The sequence below is a fragment of the Phycodurus eques genome, chromosome 21, assembly GCF_024500275.1.
Source record: "Phycodurus eques isolate BA_2022a chromosome 21, UOR_Pequ_1.1, whole genome shotgun sequence".
In the NCBI taxonomy this organism is placed as follows: Eukaryota; Metazoa; Chordata; class Actinopteri; order Syngnathiformes; family Syngnathidae; genus Phycodurus; species Phycodurus eques.
The window spans coordinates 13,357,097-13,382,143 of record NC_084545.1 but is presented as its reverse complement, the minus strand read 5'-3'; the positions used below and the strand labels follow the sequence as shown (position 1 = coordinate 13,382,143).

The 25,047-nt window shown below is 40.8% G+C and overlaps 1 protein-coding gene across 1 annotated transcript in view; it reads right to left on the bottom strand.

Moving 5' to 3' along the window:
* The window catches only part of ctnnd2a (catenin (cadherin-associated protein), delta 2a), a 215,704-nt gene that overhangs the window by 88,376 nt on the left and 102,281 nt on the right, over positions 1-25,047 (bottom strand). Inside the window, exons 8-12 of the mRNA XM_061666667.1 lie at positions 18,711-18,765; positions 16,269-16,488; positions 15,733-15,850; positions 15,137-15,269; positions 8,604-8,777 (exon numbers count right to left, since the gene is read on the bottom strand). Coding sequence (XP_061522651.1) covers positions 8,604-8,777; positions 15,137-15,269; positions 15,733-15,850; positions 16,269-16,488; positions 18,711-18,765 — 700 coding nt within the window. The remainder of the gene's footprint in view (positions 1-8,603; positions 8,778-15,136; positions 15,270-15,732; positions 15,851-16,268; positions 16,489-18,710; positions 18,766-25,047) is intronic.

Genomic DNA, 25,047 nt, shown 5'->3' with positions numbered 1-25,047 from the left:
ATCAACCATTCATCCCATGTTTTTCTCGGCCTTTCTTCCCAATCACCCTCTGTCTCTCCATTGTGCCGCCTCTATTGTAGTTGTAGAAGACTATGTGATCAGAGCCGAGGACATGTCCTTTCTCTCGACACGCTTCAACGCTCAGCACGATTACACAAAACCCCTCAGTACCTCTCTTTCTCTCTCTCTCTCTCTCTCTCTCCCTCTCCCTCACTCTCTCTCCCCCACTCTCTCTCCCCCACTCTCTCTCTCTCCCTCTTTCTCGTGCACACACGAACACATGCACACGCGCACACACAGTGGCTTACAAGTTCTAAATATCAAAGTGATTGACATGGACTAAACATGTATGCCCCTGGGGCATTTTTGGTGCAGTGCATTAAGGTCATGCAGCTATAACCTTGGCCCTACAACTATAGGTGAACACACATGCACCCATACACATGCACACACATGCTTGGATATGGAGGAGAGGGGGGATTACTTTCTCTTTAGGTTAATCCCTCGGAGTAGCCCCAGTCTAACACATAGCTCATGATGTTCCAGAGCCAGAAGCAATGGCTGACACACACACGCATACACTGTATCGAGTGTTTTGCAGCATTGCGGTTGTAGGACACTCGTGTTTATGAGGCAAGTTTAATGTCCATGCAGAGGAAGGACAAAAGTCTAAGTCATAGTGTTATTGTTTGTCCGTTGATGGCATTTTGTTTTTTATTTAAGCCATGCTAATTCGAGGTTACATACCCTCAATGGCATAGAACAGTAGGAACGGTTAAGGTGATATATACTTACTTTACAACTGCACTAATTGTGATGAAGCATGTTCATAATGTAGCTGCTAGGGTTTGTAGAGACTCGTCGATTCTCCTACTCCGCAATGTTTAGAATGTAACATTTACTAGTCGCTATTCAAGTGTTTTTGGCTTTAGGAGTAGCCAGAGGGCTTGCAGCAAAAAAAAAAAAAATAGAACTCTGAACGATATTGGTCAACTTTCATTTATTCATTTTCCGTACCACTTATGCTCACTAGGGTCGCGGACGTGCTGGAGACTATCCCAGCTATCTATCTTCTGGCGAGAGGCGGGATACAGCCTGAACTGGTCGCTAGCCAATCGCAGGACACATATAAACAAACAACCATTCATACTCACATTTACACCTATGGGCAATTTAGAGTCTTCAATCAACCTAGCAAGCATGTTTTTGGGATGTGAGAGGAAACCGGAGTATTCGGAGAAAAACCACGCAGGCACGGGGAGAACATGCAAACTCCACACAGGCGAGGCTGGATTTGAACCCACGTCCTCAGAGCTGTGAGGCAGATGTGCTAACCAGTGTCCACCATGCCGCCATTATTCAACTTACTTGATTTAAATTGTCGTTATTTTTGAATGTTCACCTTTGGTACGTGAGGGTGCACCTGTAAAGGGGAAAAAGCTAGGCTCCAGCAGGATTTTGTTTTAAACTACTATATAGTACCGTACTGAAAAAACTATCAACGACGTCAACTTGGCATTTATCATATTAGTGTCAACTAAAAAAAATCTGAAGACGAGCTATGCCTTGTAGCTGCATATGTTTTGAAATGAGCTTTACCATAAATAATTTCTGGACTGACTTTTTATGAATACAAAATATATGCTATATGGTATAAATAGTGCTGGAGTTCAGTTTTATTTGGTGCTCTTAATGGAGGGGCTGAACACAATCTGTTCTGGGTTTTCTGCAGGCTCTCACATGCTCTCACTCATGACGACAAATCACGATTACAGGCATTGCTATAAAGGCCATTCTTCCAAGCTCTTATCACAAATCGCTCAGTGAGCACATATTCAAGTTGCACAAATATAAAGAGAGAAACAGACCTTCTAAGGTAGGGAGGGAAACTATTTGAGTGATTTTCGAGCCTGACTTTTTACCGTTATTTAAAAGACAGAGGGTCTATCAATAAACCAGCATGATCAAGGGCCAAGCAGAAATTGATCTCAGCCAAACGATTCTAATCACAGTTGGCCTGGAGACTGACACACAAGTGACTTGTGGAACTGGATTGGCTAAATGCTCTAAAGATTGGCTAAATGCTCTAAAGTTATTGTACCTCAGCTAATTCTCCAATTAAAATACATTTGCCATGATGGGAAAACAATACATAGTGCTCATAAGATATCATGATACTGTAAAACTATCAATACCATCGATATACGTATCTGGTTAATACTGCATAGATTCAAGAATGATGTGAAATATTAATGTATGGTTATTGGTGGCACCAAAGGGTCCCACCGCTAACCCTCCAATTGCTTATGATGTTTACAGTATGCTGTACATCCCAAAAGGTTCCAATAATAAGATCAGCTAAGATTAAACAGTGACCTGTACTGTGAATGACACGGGATCCATGAAAATAACAACGGATACAATAGTGGCCCCATTTAGAGATCTCAAAAATGTAAGAATCACCATTGACATATTATCATTCACAAGACTGACCAAGTCCATGGTTTGCACATGAAACATTAATTGGTTACAGGGTCAGCCTTTATGGGGCCCAAAGGAGAATTTGATGCGGGCCCTCCTCCCATCGCTCCACCATCACATCAGCTTGACTACTACCGTTCAACTTCTAAGTTACTTTGTGTCACCACTTTCATTTTTTGATTTAGTTATATTTCTTTTTATGTTTCATGTTTTTAAAAACATCCTGATGCTTTTTGGGAGCCATAGTGGCCAGGGGACCACCAAGCGGCCGCTTGGTTCACTTATGCCTCGAGCCAACTCTGCTCAGGATTATGAAAATATTTTAGTGTGATCTAGACTTTTTGTTACCTTTCTTGCTTTCCAGGAAGGAAATTAAATCATTCTCTCTATTTAAGAGGTTCCATTAAATGTCCCTGCCTTCTGGCTGAAAGAAGCAAAATAAATGCACCATTTCCCCCCACTGTCTCCATCTTTATCACCCACTCGTCCTCATCCTCCTCCTCCTCTGATGATGAGCTCGTCCTTGCTTCCTCTTATCCCTCTTGTCTTTTTTGTCTCCCTCCCACAAAGTTTTTGAGGCTGATTACTGTAGAAACAACACATTTGCTAGCCAGAGCCAATTGGTGAAATGTAGATGTAAGGCTGGACAGTAGCCTTCTTGACGCGTTTGTGGGGAAAAGAAAACATCAGAATATATATGCTTCAAAAGTCAAACAAAATTTGAAATACAACCCATCAACTAATGTTGTGAGGCTTCAGAATCGAATGCACGTGTCATACTAACATCGACATCTACAGCTACCGAACCCGGTCATTTTATGGGCCTGCGAAAACTTGCCACAATTTTTCCTTCATATGTTTAAATCTAGTGATCTAATATAGAAATGTAAAAATAAAATGCGGGAGCCATTACCTTATTAAAATATTATATTACGCCTCCTCCATAAACAAACACATTGGAACTTAGTTTCTGGTGAGCACATATTATGACTAGCGATATGCTTTTGGCACGATGTCAAAGTTAACTCATTTGAAAAGGCATCACACGAACGTGAATACGGCAGCAGCACACGCTTTTGGCAGGATGTCAAACTCGTTAACTCATTTGAAAAGGCATCACACGAACGTGACTACGGCAGCAGCACAAAATAAGAAAATAGCGCACGTCGAAACGCAACTTCCGGCAGTATTTAATCTCTTCTGGGCTCTTCAGGTAATGCCAAAACAATAACAAATGGCATTATTATTTTGTTATCGCAAAAATAATTGGTCAATATGTTACTGTTGAACTCTGACCTTTAAAACAGTGTACAAACTGAATTGTGATTTTTGGAATACCGTTACAGCCCTGTTGTGCGTTTACACACTCACAGTTGTAACTGTATCGAGCTTTATCATGCAGTAGAGTTTGGCAAAATATGCAAATAAAGTTTGAGGAGCAGCTGCATCTTAGCTTTGCCCTTGTCTGTTTGGGAGGTGATAAAGTATTAAGGGTAGCACACAACTACAGGAGTAATAAGGGTAGTAACGAGGGCAGGATGCCTCTGTATATGTAAAAGGGTATATGCAGGTGTGTAACACAAAGCTTTGCAATTTTTCCAGCGTTTTTCCCTTCCACATATTTCTTGTAAGGTTATCTTATGTGTTAAAGGCTGGACAGATATATAACCTCCTTTTCGCAAGTGGATTTACTGATTGTAGCACAATTTCTGTCCAGCTCCTGTCTAAAGATACTGAAGTGCTACTGAACTAGCCTTTTATCAACCAACAATACCGTAAAGTGGCTTCCAGAGCTATGTGGGAAATCACCCATTGTCCCCCTTTGATGCCACTTGAGCTATGCGCAGGGCTGGTACTAAGCTATTAAATAGAAAATGTGCAGCTATTCCCAGTGGTCAGTCATTAAGTAGCCAAGAGGGTTTTCAGGACACACATAAAAGGTACAAACGCGCAACGTTAAAAATAAATGCCTAAGGGAAGAAAGAGAAGAAAACGAGGTGGATGATCTTTTTTATTTTTTGAATACATATAATTAATTGATGTGCATTCTTTAGTAGGACACGTGTACAATCCAATGAAACCCAAAGCAATAATTTTATTAAGCAAACTTCCTTCATAAAGATAACACTATGTTTTTGATTTAATTTAACACGAAGTTTATTATTGTGTTGAATGCTTGCTCACTGATAATGATAAATGTTGCACGGGCAGCATGGGTTCAGTTACTCCTCATGAAGGGAGTGTTAATAGTTGTGTGTCTACAGTATGTGTGCCCTGCGATTGATGGGCGGGCGACCAATTTAGGTCTAGTCTATCTTTGGCCAAAAGTCATCTGGAATAGGCTAGAAAATGGATTGATGGACGGAATGAAGTCATTGCACCGCAACGTACTGAGAGGCTTCACACTTCTAATGTAGCTAAATAGGGTAACCACTGCTACTACAATCATACAGTTTGTAAATGTATCTTTTTTCTGACAGAGTTAACTGAAACTGAGTATTTTATCTTCAAAAGGGCCTTATTTTTTTATAACGCTCTTGTATTGGATCTCATTAGATTATGCTGGTGTCCCTACAATTTTACCAGTTTATAAGTATATTGCGATTGTGTTTTTAAGTCACGGTTTCAAAACAACAAAAACTTTCCAACAGCATTATGAGTTTTTTTTTTTCCCCCCCCCCTTTTAGTTGTCAGTGCAGCCGAAGTGGTACGACCGCTTGCTTTCCCATTGTCGGGTGCCAGTAGTCAGTGAGCCCAACGACTTTCACTTTGTCGATTGAGAATTGAGGCAATACTTCCAATACAAATTTACATTGACATTTATTTATTTTCAAGGTAACGCTAATATATTATTGTAACACTCTCTTAAAATGAACGTTTACAACCAACTATGAGAGTTACAGTGCCTACAATAGGTGAAATAAATAGTATAGAATTGCTATCGATAGATATAACTAGCTAACTAGCATGGCTAACAGTTTGTTTCTTCTCAGACATTACAAAGCGGAGAAGAGCAGACAAGTAGCTATTCATTTTTCTGAGAACTAAGCTCTTTTTTATTTTATTTAGCAACATTTCTTTACCCGAACATTTCAAAATAATACCTTTTAAAGCAGTCGTGCAATACCTTGACACCATGAAACCACAATATTTTGCTCGCGGTTATAACACGCCTACGGTTGTGGCTTGTAAGTGTAGCAGTATGCAAAGGCACTGCATGCAAGATTAACTTTTTTATTTTTGGAGTAACATTTTATTATTTCGTCCCTTTTTTAATATAAATTAAAAAGCATTAACACTTCCTAATTATGCTGGCCAGCTGTTTTGTGTTTGACTATTTAAATTGTGTTCTTTTGAAAACCTTTTTTTGAATTAAAATTAATGGGCAAATGATTCATTTTCATGCAGAGGAGCTAATGAGGTCTGTGAGACAACAAATGGAATGTAAACAACAGGAGCATCATGACTACGCTGCTTGAAATCAAGGAAAAGCCCGTCTTGCATGGAACTGCAAGCAACAAAGACAAGTCACTTTTGAGATTAATTTGTATCATGTTAGGGTAACACTGCAACAGTATTAAGAATAGCAATAGGTCTCATTTGCCTCTATTAGACAGCGAAAAGAAGAAAAGGAACAGCGTAACATAAGCCATACTATTATCACAACAAAGAGAACTGTATGAGAAAGAGAGGGACATTGTGACCATGCCGGAATAATCTTTTGAAATAGACCACATTAACCTGCGGTCCTCTGGGGCCTTGGCCTGGTTTAATCCATGAGCGAACACTGAAACAATGCCCCCCACCACACACACACACACACAATAATAGTTGGTGTGAGCAGCAGAGTAAAGCTAAATTTAAAGTTGATACAGTTTTTAATTAGTACCCCCACTGCTTTGAAAACAGAACAGAATATGAGACACGTATGCAGTAGTAAGAATCATTCATGCATATCACTAAAATGCAGTAGGTGCCACAATAAACTACTCCTTAGAACACAACACAAGTAATGTCAACACAATGGTGGTTATAGATGATTAGTCTTATTGAGCCGGCACGGTGGACAACTGGCGAGCACATCTGCGTCACAGTTCTGGGGACCGGGGTTCAAATCCCGGCCCCACATGTGTGGACTTTGCGTGTTCTCCCCGTGCCTGGGAGGGTGCCAGTTTCCTCCCACATCCCAAAGACATGCGTGGTAGGTTGATTGGAGACTCTAATTTGCCCATAGGTGTGAATGTGAGTGTGAATGGTTGTTTGTTGATATGTGGTCTGCGATTGGTTGGCGACCGGTTCAGGGTGTACCCCGCCTCCCGCCCGAAGATAGCTGGGATAGGCTCCAGCAGCCTGCGACCCTCGTGAGGAGAAGCGGTACAGAAGATGGAAGGATGGATAGTCTTATTGACTAAAGTACTACTGAGAACCTACTGAGAGGTTGGCCCTTTCATTTAACCAAGCTATTAGGAACAGGTGCAATATGTAGTACAGCTGTTCCACAACACTTCAAAGCACAATAATAAACATATAATTCAATTACAACTTAACTTCAAATATTATTACATTTGGAAAGGCAGCCTTTTGATACAACTGTTGTCGTGGGTCTTACAGTATTGTTTTGTGCAGGCATCCTAATGATGCATCCAGGCCTTTAAAACACAGGGTTACATAATAAGAAACATGACGACCCACATTGCTTGAATTAATGCGATTCAGTATGTAGTGTCCCCAAGAATGCAGCTTTGACAGTTATGGAAGGAATAAGACAAAAATTTCTTTTTCCTTTGCACCGTGAGGGATAACTTGCAAAATGTGTTAGTGAAGCATCACCACCCTAATAAGTGAGTCTGCCATTGCCAAGAAAAGGCAATGTCACATAATTAATGACTTACTAGTCACCATATCAGCACAGCTTTTAAGCAATTCATTAAGTGCAATCGCTTAAGTAATATGAATCCCATTTTGATATTCTTATAGTCACTGTACATACAATACAAATTATTGCCTTATTATCGAAGGCTGAGGCTTTGTTGTTGATGTACCAGCTTGTTGGCCCAAAAGCGTATTGGAGTTTAAATTGTGTATGGAAAAAAATCGTTATACTGGGTGTTTTGGAGCGGGGTATCGTGAAGCTCAAGGGTTACAATTAAAAGCACATGCTTTACTTCGCATCGTATTGATTTTTGGAGCTTCTCTGTAAATTTCCTTTGTGTATTTTCTTCGACTCATCTTTTGAACCTACAAATAAACGGAACAGTAAATTAGAGATAATAGGGAATTTGTTCTCACCACTTCTGAAGTGCACTTATTTAATTAAAACGCTTCTCACTAAGACAATCCTATCGCTGTGTATGTACTACACAGACTTTTACAAGAAGAAGAGTACAGCTAATGATCTATTAATGCTGAAGTGTACCTAGAAAGCTGGGCTTCATACTTAAATGCAAATTTTCATGTCCCCTTTGTGCGAGTGAAATTGATCAACTCCAATGCAGGGCCGGAATGGCATATTTACTGGCATGGTTCAGCCCCAAATGCTAATGATAGCTATTAAGGGGAGGCTGGCTAATGACATCAAGGGAGCTGTGAATGTGGCGGAACCGACTTGGGTGTTTTTATCCCGGTATGATAATGTTAATGGGATTAACACGGTGTACCTAAACCCGCACTGAGATAAGCACAGTGAGGCCCTATTAAAATGCATTGGCAACAATGGAGTTACACAAGGAAGCTGAGAGAATGAATACGTCTTACAGTTCACATGTGCTTGATGGCACTCTCACGCTATCAAGCACATGAGTGCAATTCCACACCATTGAAAACTACAACCACAATTACAACCATGTTGTATACTGTAAATTCTCTGACATTTTCAATAATGAACATTATTGTGTTTGATAATGCAGGATATTTGAATCATCATGGTGATGAATTCTGATTGATGATTTGACTGCACAAGTGTCTCCCACACGTCCATGCCACCATTTTACGATGGTGACCTTGGACCTGGTTGTTTCTATTTACATTACTTACTAAAGCATAAATTGGTTCAAAAGCCAAACAAATTGGATCTATATACGCAACATATGAAGTAAATACAAGCAAATGTAAAAATTGCCTACCGGTGTTGTTGCGATAGGGGCCAATGTCAGGCCCTTGGCTCTGGCTGAGGCTCCTCATGGGACCCTTGTTGTGGTAGACGCGTTCCTCATAAATGGGGTCTATATGGTGCTCTGGAGACCCCAAGGGTCGGAGGGGCTCCTGGCTGTGCTGACTACTGTAGGAGCCACGAGAGCCTGGAGTGAACAGAGAGAAGAAAAATGATATAAAAGTGCTAAAATCCCCTTCTGCATGTCAGATTGATTTTATAGTAGAAGGGGAAAAGATATTATAGAAGGTCCATGAAAAAATATGACTCGAAGGGGGTCATAATGACCTTAGAGGCTAAAGAGAGTGAAGTCAAATATGATGTTGTCAAGATGGGGTGGATAAGTACATTAATAAGAAAAGCGGTGAATACTCTCAATTTGGAAGGGCACTTACACTTACTGTAAGGAGTGTCGAGAGTAAAGGGAGTAAAGTGGGGGCGGTGGGGGGGTAGTGTTATGGTCTGTTTTGGTTAGGGTTGCGTTTGGTTTCGTTTCATGCTCACGTCTTGTGTGCTCCTTCAGTTGTGTCCACCTGTTCTCATCAACCTTCTACCTTGTGTCAGCCAATCAGCTCCCTCCAGCCACTCGTGTCTTGTCCAGGCATACCTCGTTGCCTCGTCAATCCGTTTGAATTTAGTACCCTGGTTTCTTTCAGTTCTTGGCGGTTCATTGTGAGGTGTCATTGTCTCTGTCTGTGCCACGTCTTACTCAGTCATGTTTTGTTTCCAGTTTTAGGTTTATTCGAGTTTCTTTACTTTGGTTATCTGTTGTGGGACTTTGTTTTGTTTGCTTTATCCATGTTCCTTGTTTGCCTTCTTTTGGGAAATGTTTTTGACTCTTGCCTTGTCTCCCTGCTTCCCTACACTTGGGTCCTCCGTTTTTGCCTTGCCTTCGGAAAACCTATCGTGACAAGGCCTTTCCATTTGCACACCATTTCTTCCCCCATTCGCCTGTAAGAAGTTACAAAGATGGTCCATTTACATATTTATAACGTTTTATATCAACAGCTGACATTAAAAAGTAGACAGTAAGTACACCATGGTGACACAAGAGCTGGAAGAAATGTTGGATAATTAGCAGATGGTAAAAGAGAAAAATGTCATTGCATTTCATTTTTTATCTCAACTGAACACATTGCTGGTTGTCACAAAAGAAAAAAAAGAAGAGATGGCGTGTGTTTGGCACGAGGTCCAAATTCACAGGGCGACGAAGACATAGACAGGAGGCATTTCTTCATTACATTGGCGAACAAATTTAAGGCAGGGGCGTCCCTCTGACAAGAAGAAGTTAAATCAAGAAACGAGTAGAAAAGGACTAATATGATAATGAGCCAGGAAGGACCATAAAGTGGGAGGAGTTGATCATATGTATACACTGTAGCAAGCTATGAGTGAGAGTGAATGAGAGGGAGCGAGAGAGAATGACGGTCCAGTGGAGCTATCGTGTCACATTAGCTCTGTCGATGGCGAGTCGTGTGCTAAGGAGATTCCGGGCTCTGAGGGGAAGGAACGAGCCCAACGCTATGATTTTTAAAACGCTAAGTAACTGCACCATCAATTTAAAGCTGCGACCGCTTCAGCCTTTCACATCATATTGGAATTTAATAAATACCCTCTGATATAGGATAATGTAAACTACCTGTATATAAGTGGAAAAAAGAAACCCCTCTATTAAAAATCTATAATCAATCAGGATTTGGTTTGGGTCCATTCTATTCTGAACTTTAATCACCCATCTAACCAAGACAATTTGATGCTTCCAACTTTGTGGTACCATATTTGTTAGGAAGGCCCATTTTCCCGCACTGCACAAAGATTAAGGCAGTCTTGGGTGAGTTTCGTGTGGAAGAAGTGACAAATAAAGCAACTATCATGATGCATCCCTACCACATCCTTAGACAGGATAAGCCTCTAAAGGAGAAGAGAATCCTTTCTACCAATAAAACCTTAAATATTTGTTTTTCTTGTTTAAATGAAGAAAAACAAGACATGCTGACATGGCATCATCCATGTTAGCTCAGTTGAGGCCACGATTTCCATCACTGCAATAATAACAATCATACCCACACACAGTACATCTGGGTCCATCAAGGAAGCAGACTGGTACAACTATCAGCAATGACATTGGATTGAATGTTAGCAAGATCAATGTTGTTTACATGCGTCTCACAATAAAGGAATAACATAGAACAAAATGAAGAGCTCACGAACAACGAAAGCTTGTACTGTATTTGTGACAACCACTGGGTCGTACCACGATGAAAACCGAGAAAAACAGGAGGAAAGCTTCAAAACAACCTAGGTTAAGACAGTCTGAATTTGCGAGCTAATAAAAAGTCAAGACACGCCCATTTAACTGCATGACTCATTCAAGCTGGCTCCCTTCCTCCGATCCACTTTGTCTTTGAAGTCTTGATGAGTTGGTTTTTATTTCTTTATTCATTTATATTTTTGACTCAAAGGGCCTCACTCGCAGAAGCACTGACCTCTTTCTTCCAAAAGGGAGAGGGAACATTAAGTAAAGAAGAAAAAAATGGTGCAGAAAATAGCCCTCCCATGATGTTTAATTTGGTAAACTATTTAAGGATAACAAAATCTATGAAAAAAACCCGGCCCTTTGGTGCCTCAGTGCTTTTTGTTGTGTGAAAAGGATTCAAAACAAATATGGTAACGATGTTTGCAGAATATTTGTAATTCATTTTGGATTACATGAATGACTCAACAAACCATCTTGAAAATGATTATACTGTAAATACGTCCAACAATTCTCATGGCCAGTTAATTCAGAAATAGAGCAAGGCCTTATACTTGACCACGCTAAGGGATCCCAACTGTGCCTCAGGCAACATCATAAAACGTCAACCGTTCAAGTGTCTATTACTACGGTCAGTGCTGGCTCTCAATATTAGTGCCATACAAGAATGACTTTCTTTTCTCCACCTCCTCCTTAGCCTATACAAACTACACAGTCTTTATCCAAACTGAGCTGACTGCAATTCTATATAAAAAAAAAAACACACACACACCCATTTTGAATGGAGCATGCATGAGGGGTTTAGATTGCTGTCAAACCTCACGGCAAAATCTGAAGCGCTTCCCGAATCGGTCACGTGGTACAGCCGAGCAGCGAGGCTTCGGACCTCATCACTAGGGTTAGGCCCCTAAATGAAGCAAGCCTCGATGTGCGCTTTGCAGAAACGCCTCTTCCATTACTTGACACACGCCTCGAAGACTTGGCACATCTTGTAACATCACTACTGGGGACTATTGGCTATCGGCTCCCCTACTTCAGCTGTGCTGCATCATAGCCTTTTCTCGTATTGAACACTACTCCTTGTTGGATGTTTTATCTTTGTGCTCCTTCTCCCCCCCCCGCCCCTAAATTCTGGGATTTTCCTGCCATTTGTTGTGTTGTACTCCTTCCTCAGTTAGTTTCTAGTATGGTGAATGCTTTATGTATTTTTTGGGGGGGTTTTTTTGTATCTTTTTTTCTTTCTCTCTTTGTGGAACAATACCGCACCTACTTGTCAGTTGCACTTTTATTTGTACTTTATTGAAATAAATCCTTTGAGTTACTCTGTCAACATTTTGTATCTGCTTTGGGGTCAACAACAACTAACAATACAAATGATGGAACTTCACTGTCAAGATTTATCCAGTTAAATTCCAGGCATACTCTCATGAGAATTTAGTCAGAAATGTTGCTGGAAAATGGTCCAATTCAAGCTTTAAATATAAGGATGGGAACTAAAACACAAAATTGATTATTTAGAATTCTGTCAATTGTCTGGAAATTATGTAAATTAATTGCATTTTGAAGCAGCTTAAGTAAAATGAATTGTATGACTTGGCTTCAAGCAATAAAAGCATTGCTGATTTAGTCTCAAAAGTTTTCTGTCTGAAAGAAGTACACATGATGTCAACAATGGAAAGTTTTTGTGCTCAATACAACGTTAGCAAGAAAAGAGGATTAAGAGAGCAATTCTACCATCTTATTGGGAATAATTCAAAAAAAATTCATCTATTGTTAATCTTCAAATACTGTAGGGTTAATTTTTCAAAAACCCATCCCTACTTAGAATTATACATACTCATTCCGAAAACAGCCTTGATCTGATATTCAATAGTTAATACCATCAGGCAGTATATTTACAAATAGTTATAAACACTACTTTATTGCCACAAGCGTGCTCGAAAACATTTTTTGGACTTGTACGTGGACGTAAATCTCAGGATGCTAACCATAACACGCCAGCGGTGTCGTACACAGATCAGTTCATTCAATCGACTTAAACGCAGCACTTGACCTTTCTAAGAATGGCTGAGCGAGGGCACTGATATGCAACAAAGAGGCTCCATCATAACCCAGGTGCTTAAATAACACTGGGCCCACACAAACACACACACACAAAGCCATATTGATATTCTTATAGATTTTCCCACAAGCTGTTTTTCCTTTCAGCAACCCAAAGCAAACTTGAATTCAGGAGTTTTCATCAACAGCTCTTCCAAGTGAACTGATACTGCCCCAATATGAGCTGTAGTTACAATATAAAAATGTAGCATAATTACAGTGGTAATGCAGCCCGATGGGGGGAACAAGCCAGTGCAAACTGTATGCCGGTCCCAAGCCCGGATAAATGCAGAGGGTTGCGTCAGGAAGGGCATCCATCTTAAAACTTTGCCAAACAAATATGAGCGTTCTTCCAAAGAATTCCATACCAGATCGGTCGTTGCCCGGGTTAACAACGTCCGCCACCGGTGCTATAGACCTACAGGGCGCCGGTGGAGATTCAGCTACTATGGGTCAAAGACGAAGGAGAGGTGGAAAGCGGGTTCTTCGGCAGAAAGAGAAGGGGAAAGCACATAGCCTAGAACTGAATGTGGGGACTTTGAATGTTGGGACTATGACTGGAAAATCTCAGGAGTTGGTTGACATGATAATTAGGAGAAAGGTTGATATATTGTGTGTCCAGGACATCTTGTGCAGACGATGTAATCTGAAGGAGGTTACCGACTGGAATGTAGTGGTAGGGGAAAGTGTGGCTAGACAGCATAGGATGGTACTGTGTAAGATGTCTCTGGTGGTGGGGTGGAAGATTAAGAAGACAAAAGCAGAGCAGTGAGCTATGTGGTGGAAGCTGAGAAAGGAAGAGTCTTATGCGGCTTTTCGGGAAGAGGTGAGACAGGCTCTTGGTGGACAGGAGGAGCTTCCAGAAGATCAGACAAACAGGCAGGAGCGTACTTGGTGTATCTTCTGGTAGGAAAATGGAGAGGGAGACTTGGTGGTGGAACCTCAAAGTACAGGAAATCATACATGGAAAGAGGTTAGCTAAGAAGAAGTGGGACACCGAAAGGACTGAGGAGAGGAGAAAAGAATACATGGAGATGCGACCTAGGGGAAAGGTAGAGGTGACAAAGGCCAAACAAGAGGCATATGATGACATGTATGCCAGGTTGGACTCTAAAGAAGGAGAAAAAGATCAATCCAGGTTGGCCAGACAGAGGGATAGAGATGGAAAGTATGTGCAGCAGGTTAGGGTCCTAAACCCCTTCCTGTTTGAAGTGGTGATGGATAGGCTGACAGATGAAGTTAGACTGGAGTCTCCGTGGACCATGATGTTCGCAGATGACATTGTGATCTGCAGTGAAAGCAGGGAGCAGATGAAGGAACAGTTATAAAGGTGGATGCATGCACTGGAAAAAAGAGGAATGCAGATTAGCCAAAGTAAAACAGATTATATATGCATGAATGAGAGGGGTGGAGGGGGAAGAGTGAGGCTACAGGGAGAAGAGATAGCGAGGGTGGAGGACTTTAAATACTTGGGGTCAACAGTCCAGAGCAATGGTGAGTGTGGTCAGGTATTTCAAACTTCCGTTGCACAGCAAAACTGTTACAGCACAAAAGGCATACAGATCCACCATTCTGCATGGCCATGCAGCTGAACAGGACAGGTTAAAAAATAAATAATCACGCAAGCCACTAGTGCCCCTCAGTTGACCTTATTTCAGCCAGCATCAAAGTTCGAGTGTTTTATGTATGTTAATGTTTCAATGTTTTACGTTGCGCTAGAGGTTGATTTAATTGTATACTTCTGACAATTGATATTAAAAATGAGATGCCTGTGGTGCATCGACAATGCGAGATTTTGTTAAAATTGTCATTGGATATTACTATTTAATACTGATTAAATAATTGCCAGATATTCCTGCGGAATAAGTATCTACCAGCCTAACTACTAATAAAATATGGCCTGTGCAGTTAATAAAGGTTTTATGATGCCGACCGTTTGCACTCTGGAATGAGTTATTGCAAATAAAATTTACCATTGAAATATATACATATAATTACAATTATATTTTGATAGTGGACCAAATTGAAATTCAAATTCGCAAGTGCTGGGTTATCAAATGTGCAAATACCTCTGATTGGTATAGTTACAGAAGTAATGACTACTGTCACAATATATGTAGCATGAGACTGTGTGGGCATGTGTAAACTCTCACCTGCTAGACTGCCAGGCCTCTGGAGTGTAGCAGTGGCATAGAGCTCATGGGAAATCTTGTACTGGTCGGACGCATGGTGAGCTGCAAGCCGTTTGGGAGACAAAGTGGCATAACTGCCAATGCCTGAGCTCATCTGCAACGGCGAGAAGTAACTTTCGGTCAAATACTGCTAAATAAACTGAGGGAGAGAGAGATTAAAAAGTGCATAAACTGGTGAAATTACTTCATTTGGTCTCAGGCAGCCAGAAGTATGTGTTTTGGTACACTTCTCAGTTTGCTAAACCAACTCACTTTTGTTCCCATTTCTACATGGTAGAGTTGCCTAAAGTGGGTTTATGGTTGGAAATAATCACTTTGTGTAAATCACTTGAAAGCACTTGGCGTGAATAAAACTCAATCAGTGCCACGCAAAAGTTTCACATTGGTACGATGTAAACAGCCTTTCAACATTTAGACTAGAGCAAAATTTGTGTTAGAGTAGCAACTGTATTTAAAGAAATATTTCAAAGATAATAATGCACAATTTTACAGAGAAAAGTATTAATTATTTTGTTCTTTCCCAGTATATCAAACTGGTAGCCATAGTGGATCTTTACCTGATGTAGGGGAGACGATGATAAACCGGCCCCTCCCCCAGCGGCGGTGGAGTTGGGTGGAGAGGCCAACCTCAGGGGAGAACCTCCCCCAACCCCTGTTGTCACAGCAACGTTGGTACTGGAGGGCAAATAAACATCATTCATCTTGACCAATATATCTCTGAATATAGATAATATGTCTATAATATAATATATATATATTATATAAATATTTTATATGCAATATGAAAAACAATAAATATAACATGTCTATCTTTGCATTATCATTTTTGATAACTTGTGCCTGCCTTCTGGATGTTGTCCCAAAGTTTTGGAAACCTCAATATAAATTTAGGCACACTAAGGGCTATGGATTATTTTCTACTGCAATCTATACTACTTTCTACCATATTTTATTATTTCTTATCATACCTGCTCTCATCATCTTGAAGAGTGATGTGTTTAATGCAATATTCTGTTTGTCGGGGTTCCTTTTCATTCTCAGTATCAACAGCAATCCATCAAAATCAAGATGAGCATCACAGTCACTCGTGTACCTGAATGACTTCGCCAGTCGATTAGCAGGACACTGCTTGCTGGGAGAGGAGGATGAGGAGGAGGAAGGCAGGCGTTGAGTGGTGGAGTACCCCAGAGAATCGGACGCCGATCCTAGGCGTTGGAGTTTATTGGGGGACCCTGGTCCTGAACCCCCTCCCCCGCCACACAGAGGGGAATTGACACGTTGGGCAGGTAAGGTGGAGCTGGAGTAGTAGATGCCTGCAGGACAAAATGAACACAGATAATAGCGGTCCTAACTTTATACTGTATATATACAGTGGGTATGGAAAGTATTCAGACCCTCTTAAATGTTTCCCTCTTTTTTTATATTGCAGCCATTTGCTAAAATCATTTAAGTTCATTTTTTTCCACGTTAATGTACACACAGGACTCCATATTGACAAAAAAAAAAAACCGGAATTGTCGAAATTTTTGCAGATTTATTAAAAAAGAAAAAAACTGAAATATCACACACCCATAAGTATTCACACCCTTTGCTCAGTATTTAGTAGAAGCACCCTTTTGAGCTAATAAAGCCATAAGTCTTTTTGGGAATGATGCAACAAGTGTTTCACACCTGGATTTGGGGATCATCTGTCATTACTCCTTGCAGATCCTCTCCAGTTCTGTCAGGTTGGATGGTGAACGTTGGTGGACAGCCATTTTCAGGTCTGTCCAGAGATGCTCAATTGGGTTTAAGTCAGGGCTCTGTCTGAGCCATTCAAAAACAGTCACGGAGTTATTCTGAAGCGACTCCTTCGGTATTTGAGCTGTGTGCTTAGGGTCATTGTCTTTTTTGAAGGTGAACCTTCGGCCCAGTCTGAGGTTCTGAGCACTCTGGAGAAGGTTTTCGTCCAGGATATCCCTGTACTTGGCCCCATTCATCTTTCCTTCGATTGCAACCAGTCTCCCTGTCCCTGCAGCTGAAAAACACCCCCACAGCATGATGCTGCCACCACCATGCTTCACTGTTGGGACTGTATTGGACAGGTGAGGAGCAGTTGGTGGTTTTCTCAACACACGCCACTTCGAATTGAGGCCAACAATTTCTATCTTGGTCTCATCAGACCAGAGAATATTATTTCTCACCATCTTGGAGTCCTTCAGGATTTTTTTTTTTTAGCAAACTCCATGTTGGCTTTCATGTGTCTTGCACTGAGAAGAGGCTTCCGTCGGTCCACTCTGCCATAAAGCCCCGACTGGTGGAGGGCTGCAGTGATGGTTGACTTTCTAGAACTTTCTCCCATCTCCCGACTGCATCTCTGGAGCTCAGCCACAGTGATCTTTGGGTTATTCTTTAGCTCTCTCACCAAGGCTCTTCTTCCCCAATTGCACAGTTTGGCCGGACGGCCAGCTCTAGGAAGGGTTCTGATCGTCCAAACGTCTTCCATTTCAGGATTATGGAGGACACTGTGCTCTTAGGAACCTTAAGTGCAGCAGAATTTATTTTGTAACCTTGGCCAAATCTGTGTCTTGCCACAATTCTATCTCTGAGCTCTTCTGGCAGTTCCTTTGACCTCATGATTCTCATTTTCGCTGACATGCACTGTGAGCTGTAAGGTCTCATATAGACAGGGGTGTGGCGTTCCTAATCAAGTCCAATCAGTATAATCAAACACAGCTGGACTCCAATGAAGGTGAAGAACCATTTTAAGGATGATCAGAAGAAATGGACAGCACCCAAGTTAAATTTATGAGTGTCACAGCAAAGGGTCTGAATACTTATGGCTGTGTGATATTTCAGTTTTTCTTTTTTAATAAATCAGCAAAAAGTTCAACAATTACGTTTTTTTCATTCAATATGGGGTGCTGTGTGTACATTAATGAGGGAAAAAAATTACTTAAATGATTTTAACAAATGGCTGCAAGAGTGAAAAATTTAAGGGGGTCTGTAAACTTTCCGTACCCACTGTATAGATAAAGTATTACTATAATACGCAGTGCAAAACACCGAGTTGTCTTTCTATAGTTATTCCTTCCCAGGAAGAGGAGAGATTATACGGCGTAAACAATAAACATATAGAATGCAGTATACAATTAGTCTTTAGATTAAATATGCAGCTACTGTCCCCTTGAGTAAACATTAAGCAACAAAGATCTAACTGTTAACAGCTACTTGGAACAGCTTGTACAAAACAACTTTGAATCATGAGCCACATGCTGCTTCACCAAGTCTTAAGACAAAGTAAAGTTTGGCCAGCCCTAGTGTACAGGATCAAGCCGTACTGTAGAGTGAATAATTTACACAATCTTACGAGTTGAACAAATTTTCACGATTATTTTAATCCCAAAGGTGCCATGTATAACTCTCAGTGTCCTCAAATTTCAGCAACTCAGTAAACTGTGTCATGCGATGTCAGCTTGATTTGTTCATGGAATAAAAATATATGGCTAATTGACCAGAGGCCAGAAAAAGAGGAAGACGAGAGGTGAACACTTACCTGACCCTGCCCCACTTTGTGATTGTTGCTGCTGGGCTGCACGGCTCGATGTCACCTGGGAGTTGGTGTGAAGAAATAAAGAGGAGGAAGAGGGAATGAGGGATGAATAATTACAGAGTGAGGGGTGGGGAGGTAATGAAATGGTCAGAGAGAAATGCAGTGTGAATGAAAGGAAAATGAAAGAGATAAAGAGTAGGGAGCAATAAAAAGAACTTTGATGCACAATGACTTCAGTCACATCTTTGAATGAGGAGGCCTGCACGAACCTAGATGAGAACGTAATGAAATCCCAGCTGAACACAGAGGGGGGATTCAAACAGACTCTTGGAAGCAGACGATGAACTCAGAGGAGCTACTCTGACTGAAATAATCTCTCATTAAGCCTTGTCGTACCACCTACTCAAAGTTGAGGAGACAACTACAAAGGCTTTGTGTATTAACATATTAAATATCATGTATTGTCACATAAACCCCGCCACACATTATTGTTTAAACCATCAAAGTTAAATAAAGTTGTGAGTCAAATCCCCTGATGTTAAAAAAAATCATATTGATGTTTCTTTTATCATTATATAACTGGTTAATCTAACCAGCTGTCCACTAATGTGGAGCCAAATCAAAAATAGTAAAGAAATACAAATTTGCACAGCGACTGTGATGCTCACTAAAACCAAGATAAAATGCTATCCATGAAGTGTATTGTGAGCCTTTTCCCAGAAGAATTTTGGTGGATTTCTTCGTAAAAAGTAATACTTCCAGCGTTTTTCAGATTACAATATTTTCCTTTGTCCCCAATTCCTTTGAAAACTAGAAATGTATGGTTGAAGACCACCCCAGTGTATCCCATGGGCATGCTCCAGTTGTTCATGATCATGTACTGTATATAAATAAATAAAACAATAAAACAAATCAGTTTCAAATAATTAAGCCCCACTCATAGTAAACCACTTATTGACTTTTGAATGGCATGCAATCAATCTGGAATGCAGGTGATTACTTCATAAAAGTTGCAGAAAGAAGTACCATTTTTGGTCTATGCTGAGATCTCAAGTATGGTTACAAACAAACAAAATTGGAACGTGAGCTAAATAAAACGATGACCCGGGTTGTGTGCAAAAAACAATCTGCATCGTTGTTCAACAACACAGCACACAGTAGTTGTTTTGTAGCAGGTGGTACAAATTGTGCTGCAAAATTGACGAGTTCTAACGTTTGGCTCAGTTCCTTACTAAATTCTCAGGAGAACGCGCTGCCTTAGTCTTCACACACAGTGGTGGGAGGGAAAGGACATATGCCATTGTTCAGCTGAGCCACACAGCCTTATGTTGATACTTAGAGCTGTGAAGGTGATCCAGATACATTATTACCCACCCGAGCAGCTATAATGTACCATGATGCAAGCACACAGTCCCTGAGTCACCTTGGAGTACTGAAAATGTTTCACTTTAGTTTGCAAAACAAAAAAACTAAATGCTACTCGTCTGGCGCTCCTCAATTAATGGCAAGAATAAATAGCATCTACAAGAAGATATGTAATGTATGCACAAACAGTGTGCACATATGCGGAATAGTTGCAGCCGTGCAAAAAAGCCATGCCTGCTCAGCAAAACCTTATTTGGATGAATATCACAGAACACAACAGCTTCTGAAGCCTTTAGTATCTATTAGATTGAGGACCATATTGAACAGGTTTAAAGTGTTGTAAAAAAGTTGCAGTGAGACAGTTTAAAAAATTAAAGATTTTTTTTCCCATAAACCATTTATTAATTATGTAATACTGTATATTTTTGCAGATTATTATAGCCTCATTGTCATAAAACTTAAAATCTTTTTCTTACGACAACTTTTTTTTTTCTTCAAAAAAGACTTCTCACAGTAGCACAACTTCTTGTTCACTTTTTTTTCCTCCTACAATCCTGACTTTATTCTCATGACTGTTCTAAATCACTTGTCCTCATTAGGGTCTGCGGGTGAGCTGGAGCCGATCCCAGCTGACTTTGGGAGGGAAGGTACACCCTGGACTTGACCAAAGCCAATAACTCTCATAACTTTACTTTCCAAGTTACAGTATCATTTTAAAATCAATGTAGCCCTGATAATCCTTATACTTTTAGTCATTTTAACAGTCGGCTAATTATACTATATGTTGTGTTGAATCTGTGTTAAATCCTTTTAAAACATTACAGGAAATTAGCATGTGGCTATGGTCAGCCTGTGACCTCCGCAACACAAATAAGTTCAATTCACAAATGAACAACTCTTGGCGTTACAACTTCTGTAAGTTGGACTGCACCTAATTATCATTTCCTTTTAACAGCATCCTCAGCTACTCATTATAATTTGCTGAAATCATCTCATTTTTCGCGGCACGGTGGACGACTGCCTCATAGTTCTGAGGACCGGGGTTCAATCGGGGTTGCATGTTCTCCCTGTGTCTGCGTGGGTTTTCTCCGGGCACTCCGGTTTCCTCCCACATCCCAAAAACATGCATTAATTGGAGACTCTAAATTGCCCGTAGGCATGACTGTGAGTGCGAATGGTTGTTTGTTTCTATGTGCCCTGCGATTGGCTGGCAACCAGTTCAGGGTGTACCCCGCCTCCTGCCCGAGGCTCCAGCACGCCCGCGACCCTAGTGAGAATAAGCGGCTCCGAAAGATGGATGGATGGATTTCATTTTCCATGTAACCTTCATAAATAAATTACAAACTCGCATCAAAACAACCCTAATGATTTTCATAATATAGATAACATTTTTCATTCTTTTCAATATGTTATATTAGACTGAAATCAGAATACAGAATACACACACACACACACACACACAGTGGGTATGGAAAGTATTCAGACCCCTTTAAATTTTTTAGTTCATTTTTTCCACTCATTAATGTTCACACAGCAGCTCATATTGACAGAAAAAAATTTAATTGTTGAAATGTTTGCAGATTTATTAAAAAATGATTCAGAGGTCAAAGGAACTGCCTGAAGAGCTCAGAGAATTGTTGAAGAGCTCAGAGAATTGTTGCAAGGCACAGATCTGGCCGAGGTTACAAAAAAAATTCTGCTCCACTTAAGATTCCTAAGAGCAGAGTGGCCTCCATAATCCTTAACTGGAAGACGTTTGGGACCACAACCCTTCCTAGAGCTGGCCGTCCGGCCAAACTGAGCAATTGGGGGAGAAGAGCATTGGTGAGAGAGGTCAAGAAGAACCCAAAGATCACTGTGGCTGAGCTCCACAGAGGTAGTCGGGAGATGGGAGAAAGTTCGAGAAAGTCAACCATCACTGCAGCCCTCCACCAGTCGGGGCTTTATGGCAGAGTGGACCGTCGGAAGCCTCTTCTCAGTGCAAGACACATGAAAGCCAGCATGGAGTTTGCTCAAAACACCTGAAGGACTCCAAGATGGTGAGAAGTAAGATTCTCTGGTCTGCTGAGACAAAGATAAAACTTTTTGGCCTTAATTATAAGCAGTATGTGTGGAGAAAACCAGGCACTTCTCATCAGCTGTTCAATACAGTCCCAAAAGTGAAGCATGGTGGTGGCAGCATCATGCTGTGGGGGTGTTTTTCAGCTGCAGGGACAGGACGACTGGTTGCAATCGAAGGAAAGATGAATGCGGGCAAGTACAGGGATATCCTGGACAAAAACCTTCTCCAGAGTGCTCAGGACTTCAGACTGTGACAAAGATTCACCTTCCAACAAGACAATGACCCTAAGCACACAGCTAAAATAACAAAAGAGTGGCTTCAGAACAACTCCGTGACTGTTCTTGAGTGGCCCAGCCAGAGTCTTGATTTAAACCTGAAAATGGCTGTCCACCAACATTCACCATCCAACCTGACAGAACTGGAGAGGATCTGCAAGGAGGAATGGTACAGGATCCCCAAATCCAGGTGTGAAAAACTTGTTGCATCATTCCCAAAAAGACTCATGGCTGTATCAGCTCAAAGGGATGCTTCTACTAAATACAGAGCAAAAGGTCTGAATCCCTATTGCTGTGTGATATTTCAGTTTTTCTTCTTTTAATAAATCAGAAAAAATTTCAACAATTCCATTTTTGTCTGTCAGTAAAGGGTGCTGTGTGTACATTAATGAGGGGGGGGGAAACAAAAAAAAACCAAATGATTTCAGCAAATGGGTGTAATATAACAAAGAGTGAAACATTTAAGGTACCGTAATCATACACCTCTAAGTAAAAATGTATGCCAGGGTAACTAATTTGCAGTGTCTTTCAAGCCAGAGGTGTCAGTCACAATGCAAGGCCCAAGTCTTCATCGGAATGCACCCAAGGAATAAGCATCATGGGACCCTGTGTTAGTTTAGTAGGTTACAAAGCCAAATGCGAACAGAAATGAGATGCAGGAACCAAAAGTGGCTTGACAAGATGTCTGCTAATGATTTAGTGAACCATGGTAAAGACAGCATGAGGAGAGATTGATGATTCATGAAGAAAGCAAATAAATGATTAGTGAGGCAGAGAGCCTTTCCTTACTGTGGTGGTTGCCACTATAACACTGGAGTAGTTGAGGTGCCATGTAGCCATGTATTATTAACACAAAGCCTCTCAGGGTTATATAAATACGCTGCAGAAGAGTACCAACATGCAGCTTCTTTCTATTTCTCTCCAAATCAGCCTGAAAGGGAATGTTCTTTTAACTTTTAACGTGATCGTGTACACACATTATAAAAAATATTAAATCAATACCTGGGTTATGCTCTGCTGAGGGAAACACTGGTGCAAGCACACACCAATAAAAACGTGCATATACTGTGCATGGCTGCGGGCCGCACCTGCCCATCGAGCTGCAGCAGTAGCTTGTGAAAAAGTCAATTCATGACCCTCGCTGACAGCTCTGGCCCAATTACACTGACAAGGCCAAAACATGAGAGGCGATTACATTCAAAGCCATAGACACACAGAGAGCGATGGTGAGCAAAGAGGACGAGGAGGAGGAGGTGAAGAGAGAGGGGGACGCACTGCCATGGTACAAAAATGACAATTAATAATGTGGAATTGTGCGACAAATGACAGAAGAAAGTCATCTTCAGAAGGTAAAACCCTGGAAACCTCATGATCCCAGTGTTGTAATGAAAAATTAAGGCCCACATATCTTCAAATATACTGCAGCTATTGAATGGCGGCATTTTCGCATCTGTTTGAGGCCCCTCTTGTGGAAATAATCATGTTTATAGCGATAATGCATCACTTTGGAAATCTTGACATAGCGTATTACTCTTCATTAACACACTGCTGTGATTATGATGTGGATTCTACTGCAGCTTTATTTCTCAGGTCCTCATGAATACAACACTCACTGGGGTGCTTTTGATTGCTCTTAATTATGTGTGGGCGAGCATATTATTACCTGTCTCCTTAATAACAGCTTTAACCATGTTTGAAAACTTTAAAATACCCTCTTCATCAACGCATTATGGGATACATGAGATACAGTGCAATCCTTTTTTTTTTTTTTTTTCGGAAATAAAAGCTAGCAAAATATGAGTAATATTTGCTCAGTGTTGTGATGCACAACTGGAGCAACAAGAAAGCCATAAAAACCAGACATACAAACACCAAAGGAAAAAGGTGACAAAAAAAAAAAAAAAAATGTTAGGGGGGGGGAGAACTTATTTACATCGCTCATGTACATGTTGATGTACAAATTTAAGACTGAAATTGAAATTTATTTTTTGTTCTGGCCTCCAACTTGAGCCAGGCTCATCTCCACCTGCACCTGATGCCAGCTGCAAGCTGTGCCACATGAATAGCATCCTCCTCTAAGCACTCTCATTCTGGAAAAGAAGTGACTAAAATCATTGTCTGTTTCACTTCATTTTTCACTATTACCAACTTCAAAGGCTAATCTCAAATGCATCCTCCAGGAAAATATTAGGTACAGTATTCTTCCATTTTTATAGGCCATTTCTGAATTTGAAGTTAATTCATTCTGCGTTGTGACATAATCCCTAACATCGCTCCGTTGCTTAATACATTTAACATTAACATCCGTAAACTAATTACATAATTGTAGGCACGTTTCCTAATTAATGCAAGTTGTACTAGCGGATCAGCTCTTGTCGCCGATGTTACGTGTGCTTCGCGGTTCCGCTGGGACCACAATCAGGGCCACGACCCGCAGCACCTCAACGAGAAAATACAAAAGAAAAGTGCAACAAATACGACACTGGCTGATCTGAGGAGCAAAAATGTTGCTTAAACGTAAAAGTAAAAATAGAGGATGTCCGCTGCAGAGGTGGGTAGAGTAGCCAAATATTGTACTCGAGTAAGAGTACTGTTACTTGACAATGATGTGACTCAAGTAAATAGTAGTCCTCCAAAG